Source organism: Doryrhamphus excisus, linkage group LG1, assembly GCF_037039965.1.
Source record: "Doryrhamphus excisus strain RoL-2023G ecotype Guam linkage group LG1, RoL_Dexc_Guam_v1.1, whole genome shotgun sequence".
Classification (NCBI taxonomy): domain Eukaryota; kingdom Metazoa; phylum Chordata; class Actinopteri; order Syngnathiformes; family Syngnathidae; genus Doryrhamphus; species Doryrhamphus excisus.
Window position 1 is genome coordinate 7661513 of NC_136357.1, and position 21926 is coordinate 7683438.

The 21926-nt window shown below is 40.8% G+C and overlaps 2 protein-coding genes across 2 annotated transcripts; both read right to left on the reverse strand.

Moving 5' to 3' along the window:
- Nucleotides 1-8208: 8208 nt before the first annotated feature.
- On the reverse strand, nucleotides 8209-11941 carry morf4l1 (mortality factor 4 like 1). Its single transcript, XM_058076087.2, has 12 exons — nucleotides 11779-11941; nucleotides 11194-11240; nucleotides 11056-11123; nucleotides 10891-10977; nucleotides 10708-10785; nucleotides 10594-10619; nucleotides 9698-9792; nucleotides 9518-9619; nucleotides 9357-9445; nucleotides 9093-9265; nucleotides 8607-8691; nucleotides 8209-8533 (listed from the first exon to the last, which is right to left on the reverse strand). Exons 1-12 carry the CDS (start codon nucleotides 11816-11818, stop codon nucleotides 8449-8451), a joined length of 975 nt encoding a protein of 324 aa, XP_057932070.1. The 5' UTR covers nucleotides 11819-11941; the 3' UTR covers nucleotides 8209-8448.
- A 639-nt stretch (nucleotides 11942-12580) lies between these two features.
- Nucleotides 12581-21548, reverse strand: pias1b (protein inhibitor of activated STAT, 1b). The gene is made up of 14 exons (XM_058076086.2): nucleotides 21417-21548; nucleotides 19557-19989; nucleotides 19360-19444; nucleotides 19219-19266; nucleotides 18498-18588; nucleotides 18276-18410; nucleotides 18049-18154; nucleotides 17045-17118; nucleotides 16807-16967; nucleotides 16599-16732; nucleotides 16354-16531; nucleotides 16148-16284; nucleotides 14392-14429; nucleotides 12581-14312 (listed from the first exon to the last, which is right to left on the reverse strand). The coding sequence occupies exons 1-14, from the start codon at nucleotides 21438-21440 to the stop codon at nucleotides 13980-13982; spliced, it is 1977 nt and encodes a 658-aa protein (XP_057932069.2). The 5' UTR covers nucleotides 21441-21548; the 3' UTR covers nucleotides 12581-13979.
- Between the last annotated feature and the right edge of the window lie 378 nt (nucleotides 21549-21926).

A 21926-nucleotide genomic window follows, 5' to 3' on the forward strand; every position in this document is an offset into this window, starting at 1 on the left:
GGGTTGGCGGCTTCATTTAAGGTCTCGTCAGAGTATTATTTTCATCTGTGGGTTAAAAGAGTGTGCAGCGGGCCAAACACACTGGGCCCACTGTTGGAGAGAGCCCACGTGATGACAGACCGACCAAGAATGCGGCCCCTGACCGCCATATGTAATAGAGCACCAGGGTTCTCTTATTAAGGGGTGAAATAATTTCCACCAAAGTGGTCGGTGGTGCTGACAGCTCAGATGAATGCTCTCTGTACAAGAGCCAGGATAACAACTGCTCCTGCATGCACGGTGAAGGCTGAGGGAGGCCTGCCAGCTCCACACATTCATGCATATTTGGCTCTGTGAACATCTGCCAGCGCAAATAATTGATGCTGTTCTCTCCGCTGAGGGGCAATGAATCCCCTCTGAAAAGTTTTCTCCAACTTCTACATACAGTAACTGCACACTTCTCCTACCCACCAACCCCCCCTCCTCGTCCCGTCTGTGGTGTAAAGTGTTGCAGACGCATGCTGCAACCACAGACCACGCTGGGTGACGAGGAGGAAAGTCCCAGGCAGCACTTCAGTAGAGAAAGAGTCAACTGTTTCCTGTCCCTCCCCGGGCTCCGGGGTTAAGCGTGCTGTCAAGGCCACGTATCCAAAACATCCTCCTGAGCCTCAGGCTCTCATGGACCATTGCTGTGGGTGGGTGGGATCGACCTGGCAGCCCTCCAGACATACAGTACTGTGGTAAATATCCAATGAGGATGGTTGGAGGAGGATCAAAACATTTGAGCTCGCTAACACAACAGCAAGTCCAACACTTCTGTTGTGCTCCAACAGAACAACGCTATCAGGTGATTAAACATCCGAGGGGAGTCGTGCCGCTAGTCAAATGCCGCCACCAGCAGATGGCGTATTAATCATTCATTGACGCTGCCATTTTCTATTTCATCTACTCCAACATGAAAATGAGGGAGAATTTAGCTCAATCCAATGTACAATACATGGGTAAAGGTATTGAGACAGACATCTAATCAATTTATTAATCAATCAGGCTAGTTTATGCAAAATTGCGGTTTTAATGTCATAAAAGTAATATTCGTATTCGTGATTGGATTTTTTGTAAAATACAGCTTATTATATTTTATTGTCTTTAAAGAGGATCTATGATGCTAATGTTTGGCACTTTGTATTGTGTTGTGGACTCCTATAGAGCAGCTACACATAATAACCTGCACAGAAATCTTTCTAGATCTTCTAGATCCTGTACCACTTTCTGCAGTGTTTTCATGGACTTCCTGCTTCAAATGGTCTGTTTCATTTACTCCCGGCCCTCCTCTGTGTACGCCCACTCTGCTGTGATTGGTCACACTCCCAAGCTCTCTCGAGGACTTCCGAATACAAAGGTTTGTGTTTACTGAGTGCAAGCAATCTCCAGTCCTTGTAAGGAAGCCCAGATCACATTGACATCAGTAGTTCCGTGTTTAAAAAAGAAATCTGTAAAACCGAGCATGTAGAGCCATCCAAAACTTCTTTTAGGGCCCATTTCCAAATGCACAAACCTAATTATCTGAAACTTTGGCATCATCTAACATTGTAAGAACATTAATAGGTCAGACAAGTGGAAAAAGCATAATAGATCCCCTTTGATCGGGATCTTTTTATGTAATATTTATTCATTAGTTTCACAATTTGACTGATAAACCTGAGTATTTGTTGTCCACCCAAATAGCTTTTTAATTTCAGTCAGGATGTCGGGAGACAATGGCAATTTTTGGAATTTTTTTGTCGAACCTGAAAGAATTGGCAACTCTGCCTCATGACCACGATACTGTTTCTAAGCCGCCCCTAGCTAGATGAGTTAACCCCATGTAAACACAAAAAAATTAAGTCAACAACAGACATGAGAGTGGAATTTGAAAAACAACACATCAAAATGTTACAACACACCTGAGAAGTGATTATAGTGTATAAAACAGCCCTTGAAGTAACAATAAAGCATTAAATGAACACTTACACCATGGAAAACAGGCGGCATAAAAGTGAGGAAACCCCCCGCAATAAACACACACACACTTCACGTCTGGCAAACATGCACACATGTGAGTATCAGGCAAGGCAAAGAGCTGTCAAGAAGCCTTCCTCGTTACCGCCCTCCTCCTCCCTGCAGACTGGCAGGAGGTCAGCGCGGGGCGACGTCTGGCCGTCCCAGAAGGGAGCCACTGTCAACAAGCAACAAGAATAGTTTGAACACTGAGGGCAGCGCTGTGACTCCACCAGGTCACGGCTGAATCACTCAAGAAAAGAAGTGAGCGAGACCACAGTTCTAATGAGGTGTCCCATCAAATCAAAGTGTGCACTACAACTGCTGTGTGCATATTGACGGGACTATTGATGCATGTTCGATTTCACATTTGTATCAACAAGTGTAGTAAGACACTTTTTCATGCAAATGAGATATACAGTAAATGATTGTCCGTAGGAATGATTGTGAATGGTTGCTTATCTATATGTGCTCTGTGATTGGTTGGCGACCAGTCCAGGGTGTACCCTGCCTCACGCCCAAAGACAGCTGGGATAGGCTCCAGCACGCCCGCCACCTTCATGAGGATAAGTGGTACAGAAAATGGATGGGGTGGATAGTCTCAAGATCCTCTATCGTGCAAAATTGACTTTGATGATGATGATGATGTTATAACAGAAATATGTATCACTAGAGCCTGTTTATAAGCACCACCTCTGACACCTATCTAGCTAGATTAGCTAGCCTTGTGTATGCATCCACCACTTCACAGAAGACAGATTTGTAAAAAATTAATTACATTTTTTTTTTAAAAAAGCAGGCTTCGCTACACATCTTAAAATAAAGCCTGAAGCTCTGCCAACTACCGCCAGTCAGCTACAGACATGGAAGCTGTGGTGATAACGTGTGTGCCCTCCTGTTCCAGTCCTTAATGTTATGTTGTTGGATGTTCTATATGGCATACATTATGTTGGATAACTGCAGCGTTACAGTGTGCTGTATATGTGAAAAGTGGATAATGTACAAAATAGTGCTTCTTGCACCCACACACACACACTCACAGCTCATTAGAATTAAAGCTACAGATCCAGTAGGGCTTATTAAAAACACTTTTTTACTATATATGTTTCAGCATCAAGGGGATTTCATCACTATTATGGGACATCTGAGACTTACAATAGTAGAATCTGGGACCTTTCAAGTGGGAATTGTAATGTTCTCCATTTTCTTAAAGGTGTCTGATCCAGTAATATGTATGCTATTATTTTTAACAAAGTACATCAAAGTGATCATGTGTATAGTTTTGTGAGACTGAAAAGAGGTTGAACCAGGTTAAAGCAAATGGCTCTATTTCACAGCTAAGTTTGCCCTCTGTCGGTCAAAACGTGAAGTACATGGAAACAAATGCTATCTAATCACCAAATAATAGAGTCAATACGTCAGCTGTAGCAAAAGTACTGTCGTTACAAATATAATAATGCCTTGACAGTGTCAGAGGTATTCATTTCATAGCATATTGTAGTATTGTTATTGTGGTTGAGTGGTGTAGAATGGCTTTGCTAACTGCTAACTGGAAGTGACCAAAATAGCATGAAACGTGCTTCTTGGAGAGTGTGACCACAATATGACCTTTGACCCTTGAAACCTCGAGCCTCTTAACAAATCATTTCAAGTCTTATGAGTTTGATACATGTACAAGGAAGATAGAACATGCTACATTATGTCAAGACTGACAATTGCATACGATGCTGACCTTCAACCACATGTGTCGACAGAGGGCCGAAGCACTGCAGGTTTTCTTTCCAACCAAAATCACCCGCTTTAGTGACCGGCTGGAAAAAAAAATAAGGAACACAAACATAGAGTAGTAGTTGAGGAACTAACAAAGAACTAACAAGGAACTAATGACTAATGCATGTACATTTAGAGGAGTTACTAATTAACACATACATTTATAGTTACTGAGGAACTAATGAGGAGCTAATGAAGAACTAATGAGTAGAGTAGTTACTGAGCAACTCAGGTACATACATTTAGAGGAGTTACTGAGGAGCTAATGAAGAACTAATGAGTAGAGTAGTTACTGAGGAACTCAGGTACATACATTTAGAGGAGTTACTGAGGAACTAATGAAGAACTAATGAGTAGAGTAGCTACTGAGGAACTAAGGCACATACATTTAAATTAGTTACTGAGGAACTAATGAATAGACTAGTTACTGAGGAACTAAGGAATATAATTTTAGAGTAGTTACTGAGGAACTAATGAATAACTAATGAGTAGAGTAGTTACTGAGGAACTAAGGAATATAATTTTAGAGTAGTTACTTAGGAACTAATGAATAACTAATGAGTAGAGTAGTTACTGAAGAACTAATGGAGAACTAATGAATAACTAATGAGTAGAGTAGTTACTGAGGAACTAAGGAATATACTTTTAGAGTAGTTACTGAGGAACTAATGGAGAACTAATGGAGAACTAATGAGTTGAGTAGTTACAGAGGACCCAAGACACATACCTTTAGAGTGGTTACTGAGGAACTAATGAGGAACTACTGAGTAGACTAGTTACTGAGGAACTAAGGCACATACATTTAAAGTAGTTACCGAGGAACTAATGAGGAACTAATGAGTAGACTAGTTACTGAGGAACTAAGGCACATACATTTAAAGTAGTTACCGAGGAACTAATGAGGAACTACTGAGTAGACTAGTTACTGAGGAACTAAGGCACATACATTTAAAGTAGTTACCGAGGAACTAATGAGGAACTAATGAGGAACTAATGAGTAGACTAGCTACTGAGGAATTAATGAAGAACCAATGAGGAATGAATGACTAGGGCATGTTTAACAGTACTAACTGGTCGAGCCACACCACTGTATATATGTAGGCAAGCGTATGTGCCCATTATCAGGTGTTTGACAAAGAAGTACTGTAGTTCATATCCATTGCTGTGTTGCATATTTACATTTTCAAATCTGATCAACTATAATTTAAAATGTGTGTTACCTGAATAAAGGTACTATGCAAAAGCAATAGGCCCTCTCTAAAGAATCACAGGTTTAAATGACACTTATGTTCCACACATTCATGTTGTGAAGGACTTCTTCAGGCAATCAGCCCATCAACCAAATCTAAATGAACACACACACGATGCACATATACACTCAGGGCGAGGGATCAAAGCAGCAGCGATACACAAGGGACCAGAGCACATGAAAGAGGCGCACATTAAGCTGTTTGCTAAGGTGCCATGAAAAGGTTGTTTAGCTCCTCCTAATGAGGGAAAGTAGTGGAGGTGGTGCTTATTATATATGCCAAGCTGTCGCTTCTCAGTCATTACATCCATCCTCACATCAAACGAAAGCTGAGGGATGTCGAACACCAGTCCCTGAAGGTGAAATTAGAACATTTCACTGACAGGAAACGTTAGTCTTTAGGCTCTTGTTTACTTAGGGCTCGTGTACATTTGAGGAAAACATTTTTACTTCCTTAGTGTTTTAGATCAACAATGCCGCTGCAATTTCATGGCTCATAGGTGTAAAAAAAAAGTGTGATCAGAAACATATTTGCATCAATTTGGAAACTCATTTGCATCAAACTAATAAGGAATATGTAAATAGAATGGTAGTTTTAACTACATAACTTCTGCAATAACATTCAGTACACAATATAATGATAATGACTTTTAACACAACTGCACGGTATACGAGTGGGTTTTCTCCAGGTATTCCAGTTTCCTCCCATATTCCATAAACGTGCTAGGTTAATTGGCAACTCCAAAGTGTCCATATGTATGAATGTGAGTGTGAATGGTTGTTTGTCTATATGTTTTTGATACACGGCTTGTGTTAGCTATGATTAGTGAAGGTGGAGCCAGGGAGTGAATATCCTTTTCTACATTCTGATAACATTTCCCAAACACGTGTTAACATCTGTCGAAGTAATATCTGGCCTCATAAGAGACAAGAAGCAGCCACATGCTCATTAAACACGAGATGTCAAAGTTAATTAAGAAAAGGCCCCAACGTGCTCTGAAGCCTTTAATGAATTAGCCTCCCACCGAGCAAGATCCTGTGCTCAAAACCGCTGCGACACCGCACCGCTTGCATTGAAAACAGATGGATTAAACAGCCCCCTTCCTTTTATTTGGACTGCTCTGCTATTGGAAGGACTTTCAGCAAGGATTGCCAATGCTGGCGGCCGTTCAGCAAAACAAATAGACACAGATGTAGTTTTCCATTTTACAGGCTGTTTATGTTGTGCAAATTCCTTCCCCAGAAGAGCTGGATATGTTCTTTCATGTTTTAGTGGCTTAGAGTGACCGCAGCCCTTTGTGGAGAGTGCACTTTTCCGATACTAATGACATGCAGTCACACAAAGCTCTGGCAGCCGTGTGCCACTTGGATTTGGTGCCCAATCTCTAATTAGTCCACCACTAACTCTTAGACTGGGGAAACATTCACCACCACATGAAAGGCTGGTGGTTTTTCACCTCAAAAGAGGCCAAAGCAGATGGATTTGCTGTTGAGGAATCATATGAGGCAGCAATGACCTCCATCAGTCAGTTACACTGACAGTATTCTGGGAAGGCGGTTGTCACTGATCCCTTTTGGAAATGCTGCACTCCTCTGATTGTCATCACATGTTCATAGTCTGTGCAGGATGCTGGCTTTATGTGCTGCTATGACTCGTTTTGCTTTGCGTGTCTGTATGGAGAGCCCCACTTAACATGATGGAAGTATTTCACTTTGGAGCTCAAAAGTGTAATTCTGACATCTAGCGGTTGTATAATGTCACAACAATTCAAATGCCATTAAAAAAGTACAATATCAATTAGATACACAAATATAAAATGCGTTATTTCTCAATAATACAATATGCTGCACTGATCCTCTTGATTAGCAAATTGTACTTTGATGCAGTAAAGAGTACCAGTAAGGAAAGTAACCTCATATAAGATGTTGTAGATGGTCGCCCACGTTATCTTTGTGGTAGTAAGGACACAGCAGTGCTCTGGATCTTTCTTGTCCCCAACAACTACGAACCAGCCTGCATAGATAAAACCACAAATCAGCATCATTTATGGCAACATGTTTTCCCCACCTCTGTTACTGGCAACAGCAGACCATGACATGTTGACTGTAACTCAGGGATGATGTTTAATGGTCTATGATGCTTATCAGACTGGGGCTTTTACTGGCTCATGTGATGTTAAGGTAATCAACAACCCAGAAGAAACAAAGACATTAAACGCACCACTCTCCGGTCTGCTTTAGGATCCTCACCCCTCTGACATTTTACTGTTTAGGAAAAACAAAACATTGTGAAAACCATTCAGGCTCATTTCACTATCCTGTGAAAGATTTAAGCACTTACGTGTTACAACCAACAAGTTCAAGCCAGGAGAACTTAGTGCAGCCTTTCACTGAGGTGTCATAAAGAAGGGCTTCTTAACCTTATTATTTCAGTGCAGAGTGGCCCGGGGCCTATTAAATATTAACACTATATATTTAGTTAATCTAATTAATTTGTTTTCTCTAATAAATCAAATCCACTCACAGTTTAACAAGCTAGCAAGCTAAACCCTAAATAAAGTTTAATTAATAATAACATGACATAACGTGATCATCACAAAGATTATTAAACCTATCTTAACTTTTGCTAACAATTAATGGAACAAACCAAGCAAGAAAAATGTGAATGTTAAATCAGGCTTATTAATAAAAAAAAAAAAAGACCAATATTTACATTTTACTTTTAAAGCGTCAGCAAGCGTCAGACCACACTCCACACACTCGCTTCCTCCATTTAAAAGTCAAGATTGTACTTACGTAAAATGTAGTCTTTTGGAAGGAGGACTGGCACCACTTTTGTCTTCGTATTTTGTTTTTAAAAACTCCATTGGTAGTTGTAGTTGAATGTCTTCTTCTGATCTTCTGTGAGCTTGTTAAACAACTGACTGAGACATCACCGCCACCATCTGGTCGAAAGCTGCACTGCAACTGAGCGTGCCATGGATAACATACAGTAGAATAGCAGCTAGTCTATTTCTTGGTGTCTACAGTTGATAACCTACTAGCAGTCCCACGGCACTCGCGGCCCACTAGTGCAAAACTGAAAGTTTTTTGCGGCCCTATAGGTGGCGCTTGAGGTGGCCCAAGCGGCCATATGGTTAAGAATCACAGTTATAAAGCACAGCAAACATGCATGAAGAACATGGAGACCTTTTATTAGAAAATGATGAATAAATCCGAACAACAAAAATAAAGAACTAAAATGTTGAAATGATGAAGTTCCTTGTCCAAAGACCAATCACACAAACTATAAAGGTGGTATTGAAAAAAAAAAACATACCAATACAGGGACAGTGCACTTTCCAAATGAAATAAAACTTCTCCTGTGTTAGTGTAAAAATTTGGTCCAAGACTTCCTTGATGATCCTCAAATCTCAAACGGCCTTGCGGTGGTACTCGGGCGGGGCAACCTCATAGTCAGTGGCGCTGAAGAGCGCAGCAGAGTTCTTGACGAGATACCTGGTCAAAGTGACACTTATGAATTGACTGATCCATCTAAAAAATATATATAAATAAATATATGGATGCTTACTTGAGGAAGTCTTGCAGGTAAGTGAGCAGCAGTGCCAGGCTCTTCTCATCCAAGGGAGTGTAAGCCAGCATGGCTCCAATACGAACTTGGAAGAACAAGGAGGCAAATGTTTACCGAGGGTGGGGATGGGACAACTATCACCTAATTGTATCAAGTTAATAGTATGATTCTTTGGTCCATATCATCATGGCATCATCACAAAGTTGAAGCATATTACTGGGTTGTACATCCATGATGTAAAGATGCCATTTCAGCAATCCAGTGTTTTCTAGTGAATTGAGATGTGATGACTTTAGAGGCCATTTGAGCACAGTGAACGAGCACTAATCTGCTTTCAAAAAATAGCAATTGAATGGTGGGCAGGAGAGGGGAGGCCATTTTTATGGGTTTCTCGGTTTCCACCCCAAAATCGGGGATCTACGGTTAATGCAATAGTAGGTGGCTAACAACTGGTGAGAGCTAACAATGTTGTCTTAAGAGTTTTACCAAAGAGCCTTAGCAGGTGGGGGGCGCCGTATATCTGTGACATTGATGTATCTGGATGGTTGGCCAGGATGTCTGCGTACTGCGGCCTCTCAAATTTGTACAGCAGTTGCGTCCCCAGCATGACGTTGAAATATTCCCGCACACCGGCGACAACTTCACTCACGGCAAACTCCCTGAGCAAGGAACACAAAAGAATTGTGAGACTTCAAAACAGCAAGAACAATAAAACAGTAATTAGTAAAATAAAGAAAACGATTGCGTTACTTGCTGTCAGAGGTTCCTCTTGATTTCTTGTAGTTTGCATAATCTTCAAGAACAGTATCAACGTTCTTCTTGGCAGGTAGGTGGAAAAGCTGAAGAAAGAAATCAAACACGTTGGTTATACTTGTATGAAAAGGTCACTTTAGTGAAAATACACTACTAACTTGTTTTTGCCGTGTTATCAGATCCCAATCATCTACGAGCCAAGGTTTCAGCTCCTCAGGGATTTTCACTTTAACTTCTACCCTGTTTATGAAGGTCTCCTCCTGTCCAAAAATAAACACATTGCAACAGATATGCCACAACAATTTAGAATGCCACAAACCATAGAATTGTGAACCTACACTTTCAACAGTTGGGTCAACACGAGCCCTCTTCTTTCGAGGAGGGTGGGTTGGGTCTCCTCCCCCTGAACTCGGTCCTTCTCCTGGACCAGGAGCTACAACACACACAAACATTTAAGTTGCACTGATATTAAACTCATTAATACCTCTACGCAACTATCTGTTAGTCAACTTGGAATTCAACCAAGACATCTGCATATCTTGCCAGACATCTTGGATGTGATGATGATGATTACCATGAAGCAGGAAATGGAAGTTAGTGTGATGTAGCAACAAAAATGACTCACCAATTTTTTTTAAACTACAGAAGCAGTAGGACAGGACAAACCTGTGTGAGCCATCATAGTTCCCCCCATTTTGTGATTCACACCAAAATTATATAATATTAATTTGTGAAATTAACATATCAGAGCTCGCCAGGCAGCCCAGGACAAACTGTGTTTGATGTTAGGGAATCAAGCAATTCATCATGTGACATTCTTCAATTACAATACATTCATTCATTCATTTTCTACCGCTTATCCTCACGAGGGTCGCAGGGGTGCTGGAGCCTATCCCAGCTGTCTTCTGGCGAGAGACGGGGTACACCCTGTACTGGTCGCCAGCCAATCACAGGGCACATATAGACAAACAACCATTCACACTCACATTCATACCTATGGACAATTTGGAGTCGCCAATTAACCTCGCATGTTTTTGGAATGTGGGAGGAAATCGGAATACCCGGAGAAACCCATGCATGCACGGGGAGAACATGCAAACTCCACACAGAGATGCCCGAAGGTGGAATCAAACTCGGGTCTCCTAGCTGTGAGGCCTGCGTGCCAACCACTCCTTCGCCGTGCAGCCCAATTACAATACAATTCAACCATTTTAAACATCAAGCAAGTACTCACTTTTTTGTTTGTTCTTTTTGGTTTTTCTGCAACACAGCATCAAAAATGAATGTCACTTACAACAGCAACTATTCAGCGTATCCATCTATAGCCAACAGTGAATGTTGCACTTACATGTCGTTTTTCTGTGCAGTGGCAGGTATCTTCTTATTTGGCGCAGCCCCCCTCATTCTTCCTTCAACATAATGGTCTCTGTGATGAGAAAGTTACATATGTTGCAGTCCTGTGTGTCTCAATGTGTATATTTTTAGGTCTCTTTGTAATGTTAGTTGTTGAAGTTGAAATTAATATACATACTGGTTGGCCTTCTGAAGCTCTTTCTGTTTCTGCAGATTGCTGTCCACATACTTCAGCACTCTGCTCTCAGGAACCCATTCGTCCCAACTAGAACAATAACAAAATGCATAGACAGTCAGGCAATTGTGTTTTTCCAAAGTACAAATCTTACCCTGGCTAACTTACTTTTTATTCCACCCGCTATAATGAATGAAGTACTTGATTTGTTTCTCCTTAATGTTGATCTTAACACACTGCAGAGAGACATGACTGGATATTAAAACCCCCAACACTCAAGAGAAGCAAGGTGACAAGATTGCTTACCTTAGCTTCGTAGAGCAATGGCCCATGAAAACACAGCACTCTTTCACCTGCACACAATGTTCTTTCAGGTCAGCATTGCAGGAAACATGAATAGAGCACAAAACAACACCCAGCAGAGAGCTGTTGTAGTAATATATTACTTATTATAAAATATTGAATGCACACATAACTCCCAATGCCGCGAAAACTGCATAGTGCAAGAATTCTTCATCATTTTAACAAACAAACCATATAAACGAACTATTATTTTCGTGCACACCACAACCAAACTTGACTATACTGTATAGCCAAGCTAGGCTAACGTTTAGCTAATAGGGGGCGGGTGCTAAGAAACTGCGAGAGAAAACATTTTTGTGATTCACTTATATTATCTATGATATTACGACAATGTTAACGTTACATTCCACAACAAAACGAAATCAAATGTAACCCAGTGAATTAAAAACAAGAAGATCTGCTCTGTGTTCACAGGAACAACACAATGCATGCTAACAGCTTGCTAGCTAATATTTCAGACCCATTCAATCGACTTTGGCGCTAACCATAATCGCTTCTCTTTCGGAACACATACAGTTATGACAGTACCTTCTTGAAATTTAGGTTTCGGGTCCTGTTTCGGCGCCATTCACGGATTAAACGATCAAAATAGGGGAAAAATCGCCAGCTCCCATTCCAATCTGAAACGGTGCCGCTCACTTATAGACGTCATCGCCGACGTGGTGACGTCATTAAACGCGACGAAGTACAATGCAACGAAGCTTTCCAATAATAATTCGTCACGCAGATTGTTAGCATTTTGTGAACATGATTGTCTTCTTTAATTTTGTGCGTGTTTATGGAAACTAGCTAATTTTACAACTTATTTTCAAAGAAATAAAACGCGGTGGATTTCCTTAAAAAAAACTGGAGAGAAAAAAAACGAGAGGATAGTTACAGTAGTGCACTCGATTATTCATTCATTCATTCATTTTCTATATGTTGTACAAAATGTCTTAATGAGAATGAACTGACCTGTGCATCCCGAAATCACAGCTTGTGAAATAACTCGGAAATTGAGGCGTTTTATTAGCGTTTGAATACTAACGAATGAACCGTATTTCATTGGTTAGTATTAAACGACCCCGACAGTGATACGTGTGTGGGGAGGGGGTGGGACTTGTAATAAAAAATATATAAATTCAAAAAAATATGCTATAGTAGCAATCAAAATAATCTTTGCAAACAGTTTTTGCAGTATTTATAAAAAAATTGCAATACTTTGCAATAAAACACAATTGAAGTTTCTTTAAAAATGTTAATCTATGGAAAGTCTGTATTTTCTAAACAATATGTAATTTACGATAATTTATGATTGCAATTGTATGTCTCAAGAATTAACGGTCCATAACACATTTTCCTCTGTTTAATTCTTATAAATATCAAACAGCACAGTAGACCTTTTAGCGGTTCAAAATGCTCGAAGCCTCTATGGAGTTATTGACATCATCTGATAGGTAAAACGGACAGAAAAACTGAAAATATTACAATGCATGTCAAGCAACAATGACATTTTTTAAATAGCAATATATAATTACAAAAGAAATATCACATACAATGACAGCAATGCATATCCACAAATCAAACAAATGCTTAAAATATATATGATAATAAATAATAGTAAGCGTAAGTCATTTTAAAAAGGTGTGGGGGGGGGGCATGATGACTTCAATAGTTTTCTTCTGGGCTAAAATGTGTGGTAAAGATGAGGCTGTCACAATTTGCTTGTAAATTGATACAAAAGAAAAAAAATACACCAAATAACAAAATGCAAGCCCAATGGCCGCACCAAGTATAGTATACCAAGTATAGCCACGCTTGTATGCAGACCCAGGATGGAGAAAGCAAGCAGCAAAATCCAACATCATAATGTATGACATCTATTTGTTAAATTAGATTTCAAATGGCAGAAACTAGCCTTTCCATCTTTGCTGACATGATGCAAAATATAGCAAGACCTTTAAAAGAGAAACAGTAATTTGTCGTGATGCTCGCTGGACCATTCATTCACACACCGAGGAAGAATCTTCCTACAATACTGATTACATATACTTAGCTTTAATTGTATGCTATTCAAGAAGAATTGATCCGACCTAAAAAGGCAAGCAAGAGGAAAGTGATGACAATAGAAGGATCTGCTTTGCATTTCTAGTGGCAACAATTCAGAGGCATAGGGAATGCTTCTTTAAAAACAGTATACATCCAACATAACTTACATCATAAATAAGTCCTTAAAAATGTGACCACAGCATGAATGTCTTAAAGAAAACCTACAGTGATGGCGAACGGCCGGACCTTCCTGCTGTCGAGACATCTTTTTACAGAAGCTGTGCAATTTGGATTCCTCCTTTGCTGTGACTTGCCTTGTGACCATCTGTGTCAATGCCCATGACGCTAAATATCATGTCCCATAAGGTCACCTCATGAGGGTTCTGTGCACATATTATAATGAACTAATGCCATTGACATGAAATATCCAAACAAAACAGTAAAAACCAAGTACAAAAGGTACAATATAATCAAAGGACCACATGAAGAGGTGTGAAAAAGTCTTCAGTATTCACAGAAAATATTAACTGAAGTAAGTCAGCGGACAGTAAGCGTCCTAAGTTTATATACACATGATAAGTAAATTCAAAATAGATTTTCCTCTCTGTACATAGTACTGTATTCTTTCATCTCCCTCTTCCGTATTTACAGTCATCTTCCATTCTTCTCATCTCCCTTGTGCATCAGTTTTTGGACAGAATCTAATCAAGAGAAATGACGTCAGATATGGAGCCATAAATGGCCGCCGCAGCCTCCACCGAGGACCTCGAAAGTCCCGAGACAGCGTGGCTGTCTCTATCGCGCTCCCTGTCTTTGTCCCGGTCCCGCAGACTGCTGGAAGACACCAAACTGCTGGTGCTGCCGCTGTTGCTGCCTCCATTAGTGGCTGCTAGCGTGCTGCTGCAAGGGGTGCCTGGTGGCTCCCGCAACATGGGAGAGGAGCCATAGGGGAGGAAGCGGTTGAGGAGCAGGTCTGGGTCCTCCGAGGCTGAGGCTGATGCGGCTGCCGCAGCAGCCATTACCATGTTGTAATGCTGACAAAGCAGAGTAGAAAGCACAAGAAGTCATTGTGATGTGCGACCTAAATACAGTGTGTTGTTATAATTAATTTACCTGATTGTCGCCTTGGAGGAATGAGAAGAAATTTAGATCTACGGGGAAAAAAGCATTTAATGATTTCTGAACAAACACAAGAAGAACATTGTTTTAATTGGATACATTTTCTGCGGCTGTAATCACATTCCATATATTCTGTTTTTATTAATTTATCAACTTTATTTAAACATATTCTATATTGTTTGTAATAATCTTCTAACAGTGGATATAATTACAGACAACATATTTAAGCAAAGTTGATAAATAATGTCAGTCACCCCAATCTATAAAAATCTAATGTCGTCCAAAAAACATTATAGTATATCACACAAAAACCTCAGCTCTTCAAGAACATAGTATTCATTTTTTAAACTTTTATTCACTTTGTTATTCCAAAAGGAGCAGCCTTATCAAAAGGAAGAGTAGAGGAAGACTCCCCAGTTACATAAACTTACATTAAAAACTTTACGACTCTATGACTATGCTGTTAACTATTAACAGGGGTTAACTTTTTCCACACTTGAGAGACAAGTAAGAATGTTAAGAAACAAAATGTTGTAGGGGCGTTTGCGGTGTGACCTTTGCATTAGCTCTTGGCCTTAATGTTTAAGGCTGAGTGTTTTGTTGTTCAATATAAACGGTGGTCAACTTGTTTTTGACACTTGTACGAAGAAGCTAAGAAGGTTCAAATTTACAGTGAAACCTTGCTTTGTGTCATTCATTCATTAGTGTCATCTACTAGGGCTGCCGTTATCAAATATTTTAGTAATCAAGTCTTCTACCGAAATGTTTGTCAATTAATCGAGTAATTACAACCATTAAAGATACAACAAACAGAGAGAATTATTTAAAAAACATAACGGAAACATAGCCAAAAACTTAAGCCAATGACACCACTAGTCACTCAGTCAAGTAATGATAAATGAACGAACAAGTCCATGAGAAAAATACATTTGCAAATACACAATTGCGTTCATGGCACAAACGGTGCAACCAAACAGGTCACTTTTCCACACAACATAGTGGCTTCAAATACGACAAGTGGCAATGGTGAAAGGCGTGGGCATCTTACAGCTGAGTTGTTTTATCCACCAGGCAAACCAGTAACCGCTGAGATTTGATTTTTGGTGCACAGTGGCAAGCGGCGGCAGCGGCAACAGTGACGCAAAGTGCGGCGTCAAACTGAGACACCTCACTGTGTTGTTTTCAATTGCTGTTTGGCCACATTTTCTGTCTGTTTTTTTATTCATTTTCCTTGACCTTCGTTGTCTTGCCACTTTTTCTAGCCGCTTCAATCTTCCCGCATGTTCAAACACCCACTTCCTTCTTCGTCCTCCGCATGGGTGACATAGTCACATAAGCGATTATTTGAAACGTAGAAAGAAAACCCCCTTGACTACTTTTTTAAATCAAGGTTATCAAATTATCCAAATAATCATAGCAGCCCTAGTGTAATCCATTCCAGAAGGCCCTACTCAATTCAAGACATACTCTAACAAAATCACATTTTCCCATCAGAAATAATGTAAATCCAATTAATCCATCCCAAAAAGCCAAAATAAGGTTTGGAGGGGACAGAGCCAACTTGCGCAGGAACATAATTTAACCTTTAGTTAACGAAGAACTATGACCGTATATTTATAGCACAAAAAAGATGCGCACCAAAGGAAACGTTTGGGTGTAAATTTTCTCCATAAAAAAAGTCGACCAGGATAGTCATAGCAACGAACCACTCTGTGACAAGGTGTGCTTCACAAATTGGTGCAGGGCCTACCTGGCAGCTCACTAGCTGAGTGATAAAAGTGTCGGTAGTCCTGAATAAGTGGTGGCGGAGGAGGAATATAGCTCGTCTCTAGAGGCGGCATGCTCGGGGCTCTGGTCACCGGTGACTGGTTGTGAAGGTTCAGTACTCTGTTGAAAAAAACAATGTTGCATCAAGTTTGAGAAAGAAACTCAGTGTTTTGTGAGTTGCAGACGTACCCCTTAGTTGCAGGTGGAGAGATAGGTGACAGTGACGGACAGGCCCTTTTAGGAGGCGGCTCATCGTCAAGCTCATCATCAGACGAGCTGTCCAGCGTTAGGTCAATCACATCGACTTTCTTACTGTTCTCAACAGATGACCCTCGTTTTAGCTCATGGCTTTCTGTTTTAGGCACATCTGTGCATGGAGACATGACAAAGTCACTCAGTGACATAACAAAACAACTGCCCATAACTGTCCATACCACTATCGACTCCATAGTAAGAGGCCGACACCTCCTGCACCTCCTTTTTCGACCTCATGGGCGCCCAGCTTCCATCCTCTTTAAATTGTATTTCATCACAGTCAGTACAGCTATTCAGGATTTCCATGAACAACCTGAAAAAACAGCATCAAATGACCATACAGTTCGACAGTGAAGTACCGATAAACAGCTGACAGACTGTGCTCACCCATCAATAATTAGGTGCTCATAGGGTGCCTTCTTGTCACAGACTGGACATACCCATGTGGGCTTTTTCTCATTCATTTGGATATAAAGCGTAGCATCAAAGCACTGGAGGTGGGAGCACGTCAATGCTCGGCAAGCGATTGTCAGCCTCATTTTTCCAAGCTTTAAAAAAAAAAGGATATGCCAATAAGTGCTTCTCATTGATAGGAAATGATGCGGGTTAGAGTGGCAAAACCTACAGGACAAAGGAGAGACACGCGCAGACTGGTGGTGGCAATCTCGCTCTCTGGATCAGCTGTCAATTTCTCTTTGACTGCAAACAAAGACAAAGATCAGAATTGTGTGCAAGACAGAAGAAAATTTACTTAAGTAGTATTATATGCTTTCACATTAGTTTGATAGCTTTACTACAATACACACTAAATCCACAGGCATCGGGATACAAAACTCTACAAGGTAACATTGGCGCTGCATAATGCTAACGAGGCAGCTAATGTGACTTGTAGCTATGCAGTGGCGACATTTGGCAACACAGCCCATGCCCATGGTTTCAGCACAGAACATAACAAAGGCACGCCATGTCAGTACATGACAAAGTATTTCCACATAGCGGCCGTTCTAGACCTTCACTTTCTCTCATACCATGCAATGGTATGACTGACTAAGTGGTTTTGAAACCATTCCATTTTTTATACCTTGGTATACCTTGAAACCAGTAACCAGCCCCTGTCCTGTGCTTTCTGTTATGAAAGATTGTGAGATGTCACAATGGAGTAGGGATTGCAAGAGAATTGACTAGGCGGTGTACTGCATGTGTTTGTATCGGTTTATCAATTATTGGGTCAATCCCCCAAATGCACCCATGCAACCAACCAAGCCAAGACCATGTAGTTTAGTAGTTTAGTCTCTGAGCGCTCAAGTGAAGACGATGACAAGTAATTAGCAGGTACTGTAGCGGGTTGTGTGGTTTGGACGTCTGTGTCTGACTGACATGAAAAAGATGAGGAAAATGTGAACGCCTAAATGTTTTTTCGAGGATGACAGAATATTTTTAGAGGCCGGTTTGTGCAAGTGCTGGATTAATGTGGCAAAAGTCAAACAAGATGGTTGGCTAAATTTGTGTTTGCAGCAGTGGAGAAGACTCTTTCTGCATCAACACAACGAAGAATGACTGTCAATATGAAGATAATCATAATCCATTGTTCTGGCATCCATGCTGAGCATTTGCAACTAACAAACTTACTCAGAGCTCTTGAGTGGTCTGGATTTCTGATTCCTCTTGCTCGTAGCCTTTGCAACAACACTGCAGACGACTGTTGCATTACCAAATAAACAGCCATGGAAAAACTCTGACAAAAGAGACATGAACAAGAGGTCATACTGAGGTGACTCATATCCTCCTCAAAACATCAGCTTCAATAGGTTGCTTCAAAAAGTTTTTCACTGTGTTATTCTGTGCCATCTCCTTACCCTTCCAATTTCTGAAGTCCATGACACAACAATTGTGTTGGGGACTGTGGTGGACAGTCGCACAAGGGAGGTTATGTTTATGGGGCGACTCGGCCTTTTTGGTTCAACTCCATTTTTGGTGGGAGGAAGATAACCCTGGGGGGAACATTATTTTTTAACTCCACCTCCCGGTGATGGGTCACAAATTAAAAACAGTCTGTTGATGAATGTGTCTGAACTCACGGGGAGATTGCAGGGCTTTCCATTCACCTTCACACACAGATTTGGAGGGAAATGGTCATCCTGGGGACAGCTTGTTTCCGATAAACAAAACCTAAAAAAATCAAACAGAAGCTACATAGTTAGGCTACAGAAATACTACTATGTAAAATGAAAAGTGTTTAGCAACTACATTTAAAAAATGAAAAGCAGAGCAAAACAACCATTGCACCAAGAGCATGTGGTCTTGTTTCAAACTCAGATGGACTTTTGCTGTGGTGCGAAAGCGATCCCTCTTCTTTCTCTTTGGGCTTTTCCCTTCAGGGGTCGCCACTGCAAATCAATCTCCTCCATCCAACCCTGTCTCCTGCATCTGTCTCTCTCACACAAACTTCCCTCATGTCCTCCTTCACTTCATCCATAAACCTCCTCTTTGGTCTTCCTCTGCGCTTCCTACCCGGCAGCTCTAAACACAGCATCCTTCTACCAATATATTCACTATCTCTCCTCTGGACATGTCTGAACCATCTCAGTCTGGCCTCTCTGACTTTATCTCCAAGGCCTCTAACACGTAATGTCCCTTTGATGTACTCGTTCCTGATCCTATCCATCCTGGTCATGAGAACCTCAGCACCCTCATCTCTGCTCAAGCAAGTACAATCAGATGTCTGAAGGACATATGGATCTTCCGTTCTAACAAAATACACCTTTGTGTACACATTTGGCATAAAATAGTTGATTGTACCTTAATTGGACTTGAACAGCAAATTCACACTTGGTCCCAGATATGTCCCTAAAAAAAAAGAAAACAAAAAAGAAACATTTTAACATTTAGACTCATTCCATCATTATCTCCTTACACTGACAAGAGAGTTGTCTCACTTACATAGAGCTGCTAATCTGTTGAACTTGTAGTGGTGTTAATGCAAAGGCATAACAAGCTTCCTGGAATCGCTGACTGTTGTCAGAGGCTACATTAAACAAAGAAAACGGCACTCTCAGCAGTGGAAACATACTAACATCTCTAAGCTCAAATCTGTGTCATACTAAACATTATTTTACAAGTGGGAGTGGTAGACTCACTCAGACTGGTGGGCTTAATGAGCTCGTCGAGCACGTCGTAGAATGGCAATCTCTGCAGTTTGACGTCGGGGTGAACAGGGTGCAAGGAGGAGGGCAGGTGAGGCAGACTGAGCTCATGCTTAGGCCCGAGCAACGAAACAGGCAACAGAGGCGAGGGAGAACCATGGCTGTCAAAGCCAAGTTGTGCGAGACCTGCGGGAAGGCTGGAGGCAGAATGGACGCCAGGCAATGCAAGGTCCACCGGAGAAACCATTTTGGTGGGAAAGCGCCGTCTGTAGAGCTCTTTAATCTTCATCTGCATGGCGGGACTGCAACCAGCCTTTACTAGATGGAGAGCTTTGGTCAAAAGTTCATGTTTGCGCCCGTGCTTGTTCCGTCCGGCAAACCCCAGCAAGACTTGGAGCTCCGAAACTCGAAGGCTCATTACCATTTGCTAATAAAAAATACAGAGGTCAAGAGGTTAACACCCTGTTACCCTGTTACACGTTATCCTACGCTTACTGCAAGAAACCAGTTATTCCTGTCCCTGACATTTAATGTGCAAAAAACATAATGAACACTGTGGGCTTTTGTCTGCTGTAGTGGAATTACAGTACAAGCAAACTTGGCTACTCATTCACACACTTGGAATTCATCCAGAAATAAAGAAAAGTGAGTTTTTTTTCTTAAAAATGAATCCACTAGCCATTAACCACAACAACACATGGCAAATGACAACACACTGTTTTTCCAATTGTAAATGTTAACTGGACAAAATCTGACAGTTAAGGTTAGGGTAAAATTACACACTTCTGAGTAAACAAAGCTTTGATTATGTATAACAGAACTAGTTAACTTTACCTATGCTTAAAAGTCTTTTTTTTTTTTTACCACATAACAGTTTTCAAAATATCAATCTTATGGATTCAAATACAGAGTATTTGAGCATTTGGGTTCGCAATTGGCCGTGGTGACCTTGCCTGATCACTTCGAAGTAGTTAACTGGTAATACTTCAATCCAAGTACCTCTGTGTGTTAATCAGGGTGTACAATTAGCAATCTAGTAACAATCTAATGAACAAACAGTAGGATGACAAGCATGTCAAATACACGTAATATCAATACAATCAATGCATTTTTAAACGCACCAATGGCAATCAAAGCAGACATCAAACAATGCTGTGTATTCGAAAATAACGCGGTGTCAACAATACACATCGTATCTTGAGCATGGAATTTGCAATAAATGCAATGCTACAAACAGTAAAGTGACAAGAGACGGCGTAGATAAGACACTACTAGCTAAGCTAGCTAGCTGACTGATGGCGGGCTAATTGCTAAAATGTCAACCTTTTCAACACCGTCTGACTTTATGTGCCAACCGTGTCACTGTGCTACAAAGTTTGCATTGGAATCATTCACCTTCATAAAATATATAAATTAGTCAGAAATAAGACATCTAAGGTGCTACTGGCTTCCAGGGAGTAGACAGAGCCCGTTTTTATAAGCTATAGCAGTTCACCCGCTAATCTTTAAGTAATGTCAGTTGGCACAGGCCAATGTGGGTCTGGGTTTAAGACTTTAACATTCATGTGGTCTGAATTTAAGATTAGAGACGAAATGTGTCTCTAATCGCAGGAGAACAGTACAGCAGAAGCTGACTAACGGGTCGTCGGCAACAATAACAAAGCTAATGCTAGTAGGCTAGCCAGCCAGCTAGCAGTTTGTCTGCTGCCTGCCACTTTACTTGTAGTAATGTGTGCTATAAGAAAATCACCATTCGGTACTTGAGTGTCCAGAGATATTATATCTGTTATTCAAAATTCAAATCTGACAGTGAGAAGCGCCTATTTGTCAACCTAGTGGAGGGGCTAGCTTTACCTTCAGTTCCGTACTGTCCGCCATCTTGTGACATTGTGTGCGCAGGCGCAACAGCCATCCTCAGGGGACAAGCGGCTCGGCAATGTAGTTTGCTTCCTCACAGCCGACAACAGGGGGCGTAGTTGCTCCAAGTACACAGCAAGATGAGGCTCCAAGTTTGCCGTCTACACTTGCATTCGATTCCCATGATTAGATTCGCATTCAATGCCTGTCATGTCTTTAATATGTGACGTAATAAGCAGTGTGTGGTGTATCACGTTTACGTCGTAGCAGATGTGATCAATATTATGTATGGATTCATAAAAGTTGAACTTTACACCTGTCTCTTCTGTGTGCTAGATGCCAATTGCGGAAAGAACTGTATTTCAATCTGGTTTAATTTTTACGTTTCAGATTTCGTTTAAAAATAAATCTTACTGCCTTTGACAATTGGCTGTTTGGACAATTTGAGTTATTGCAGTCCAAAAACAAAGCGATATTGTTGATATGTGATTAGCCACGCTAGTTTGA

What these genes read in the sequence shown, in the direction of transcription:
- morf4l1 (XM_058076087.2), bottom strand. Translation starts at nt 11,818, where the DNA reads ATGGCGCCGAAACAGGACCCGAAACCTAAATTTCAAGAAG. An exon ending in ACTGCACAGAAAAACGACAT is followed by an intron (nt 10,620 to 10,707) that starts GTAAGTGCAACA and finishes GCTGTGTTGCAG; the next exon opens with AAAAACCAAAAAGAACAAAC. An exon ending in CAAAAAGAACAAACAAAAAA is followed by an intron (nt 9,793 to 10,593) that starts GTGAGTACTTGC and finishes TGTGTGTTGTAG; the next exon opens with CTCCTGGTCCAGGAGAAGGA.
- pias1b (XM_058076086.2), bottom strand. Translation starts at nt 21,440, where the DNA reads ATGGCGGACAGTACGGAACTGAAG. An exon ending in CAACAGATTAGCAGCTCTAT is followed by an intron (nt 19,267 to 19,359) that starts GTAAGTGAGACA and finishes CTTTTTTTTTAG; the next exon opens with GGACATATCTGGGACCAAGT. An exon ending in GCTGTTCAAGTCCAATTAAG is followed by an intron (nt 18,589 to 19,218) that starts GTACAATCAACT and finishes TGATTTTTTTAG; the next exon opens with GTTTTGTTTATCGGAAACAA.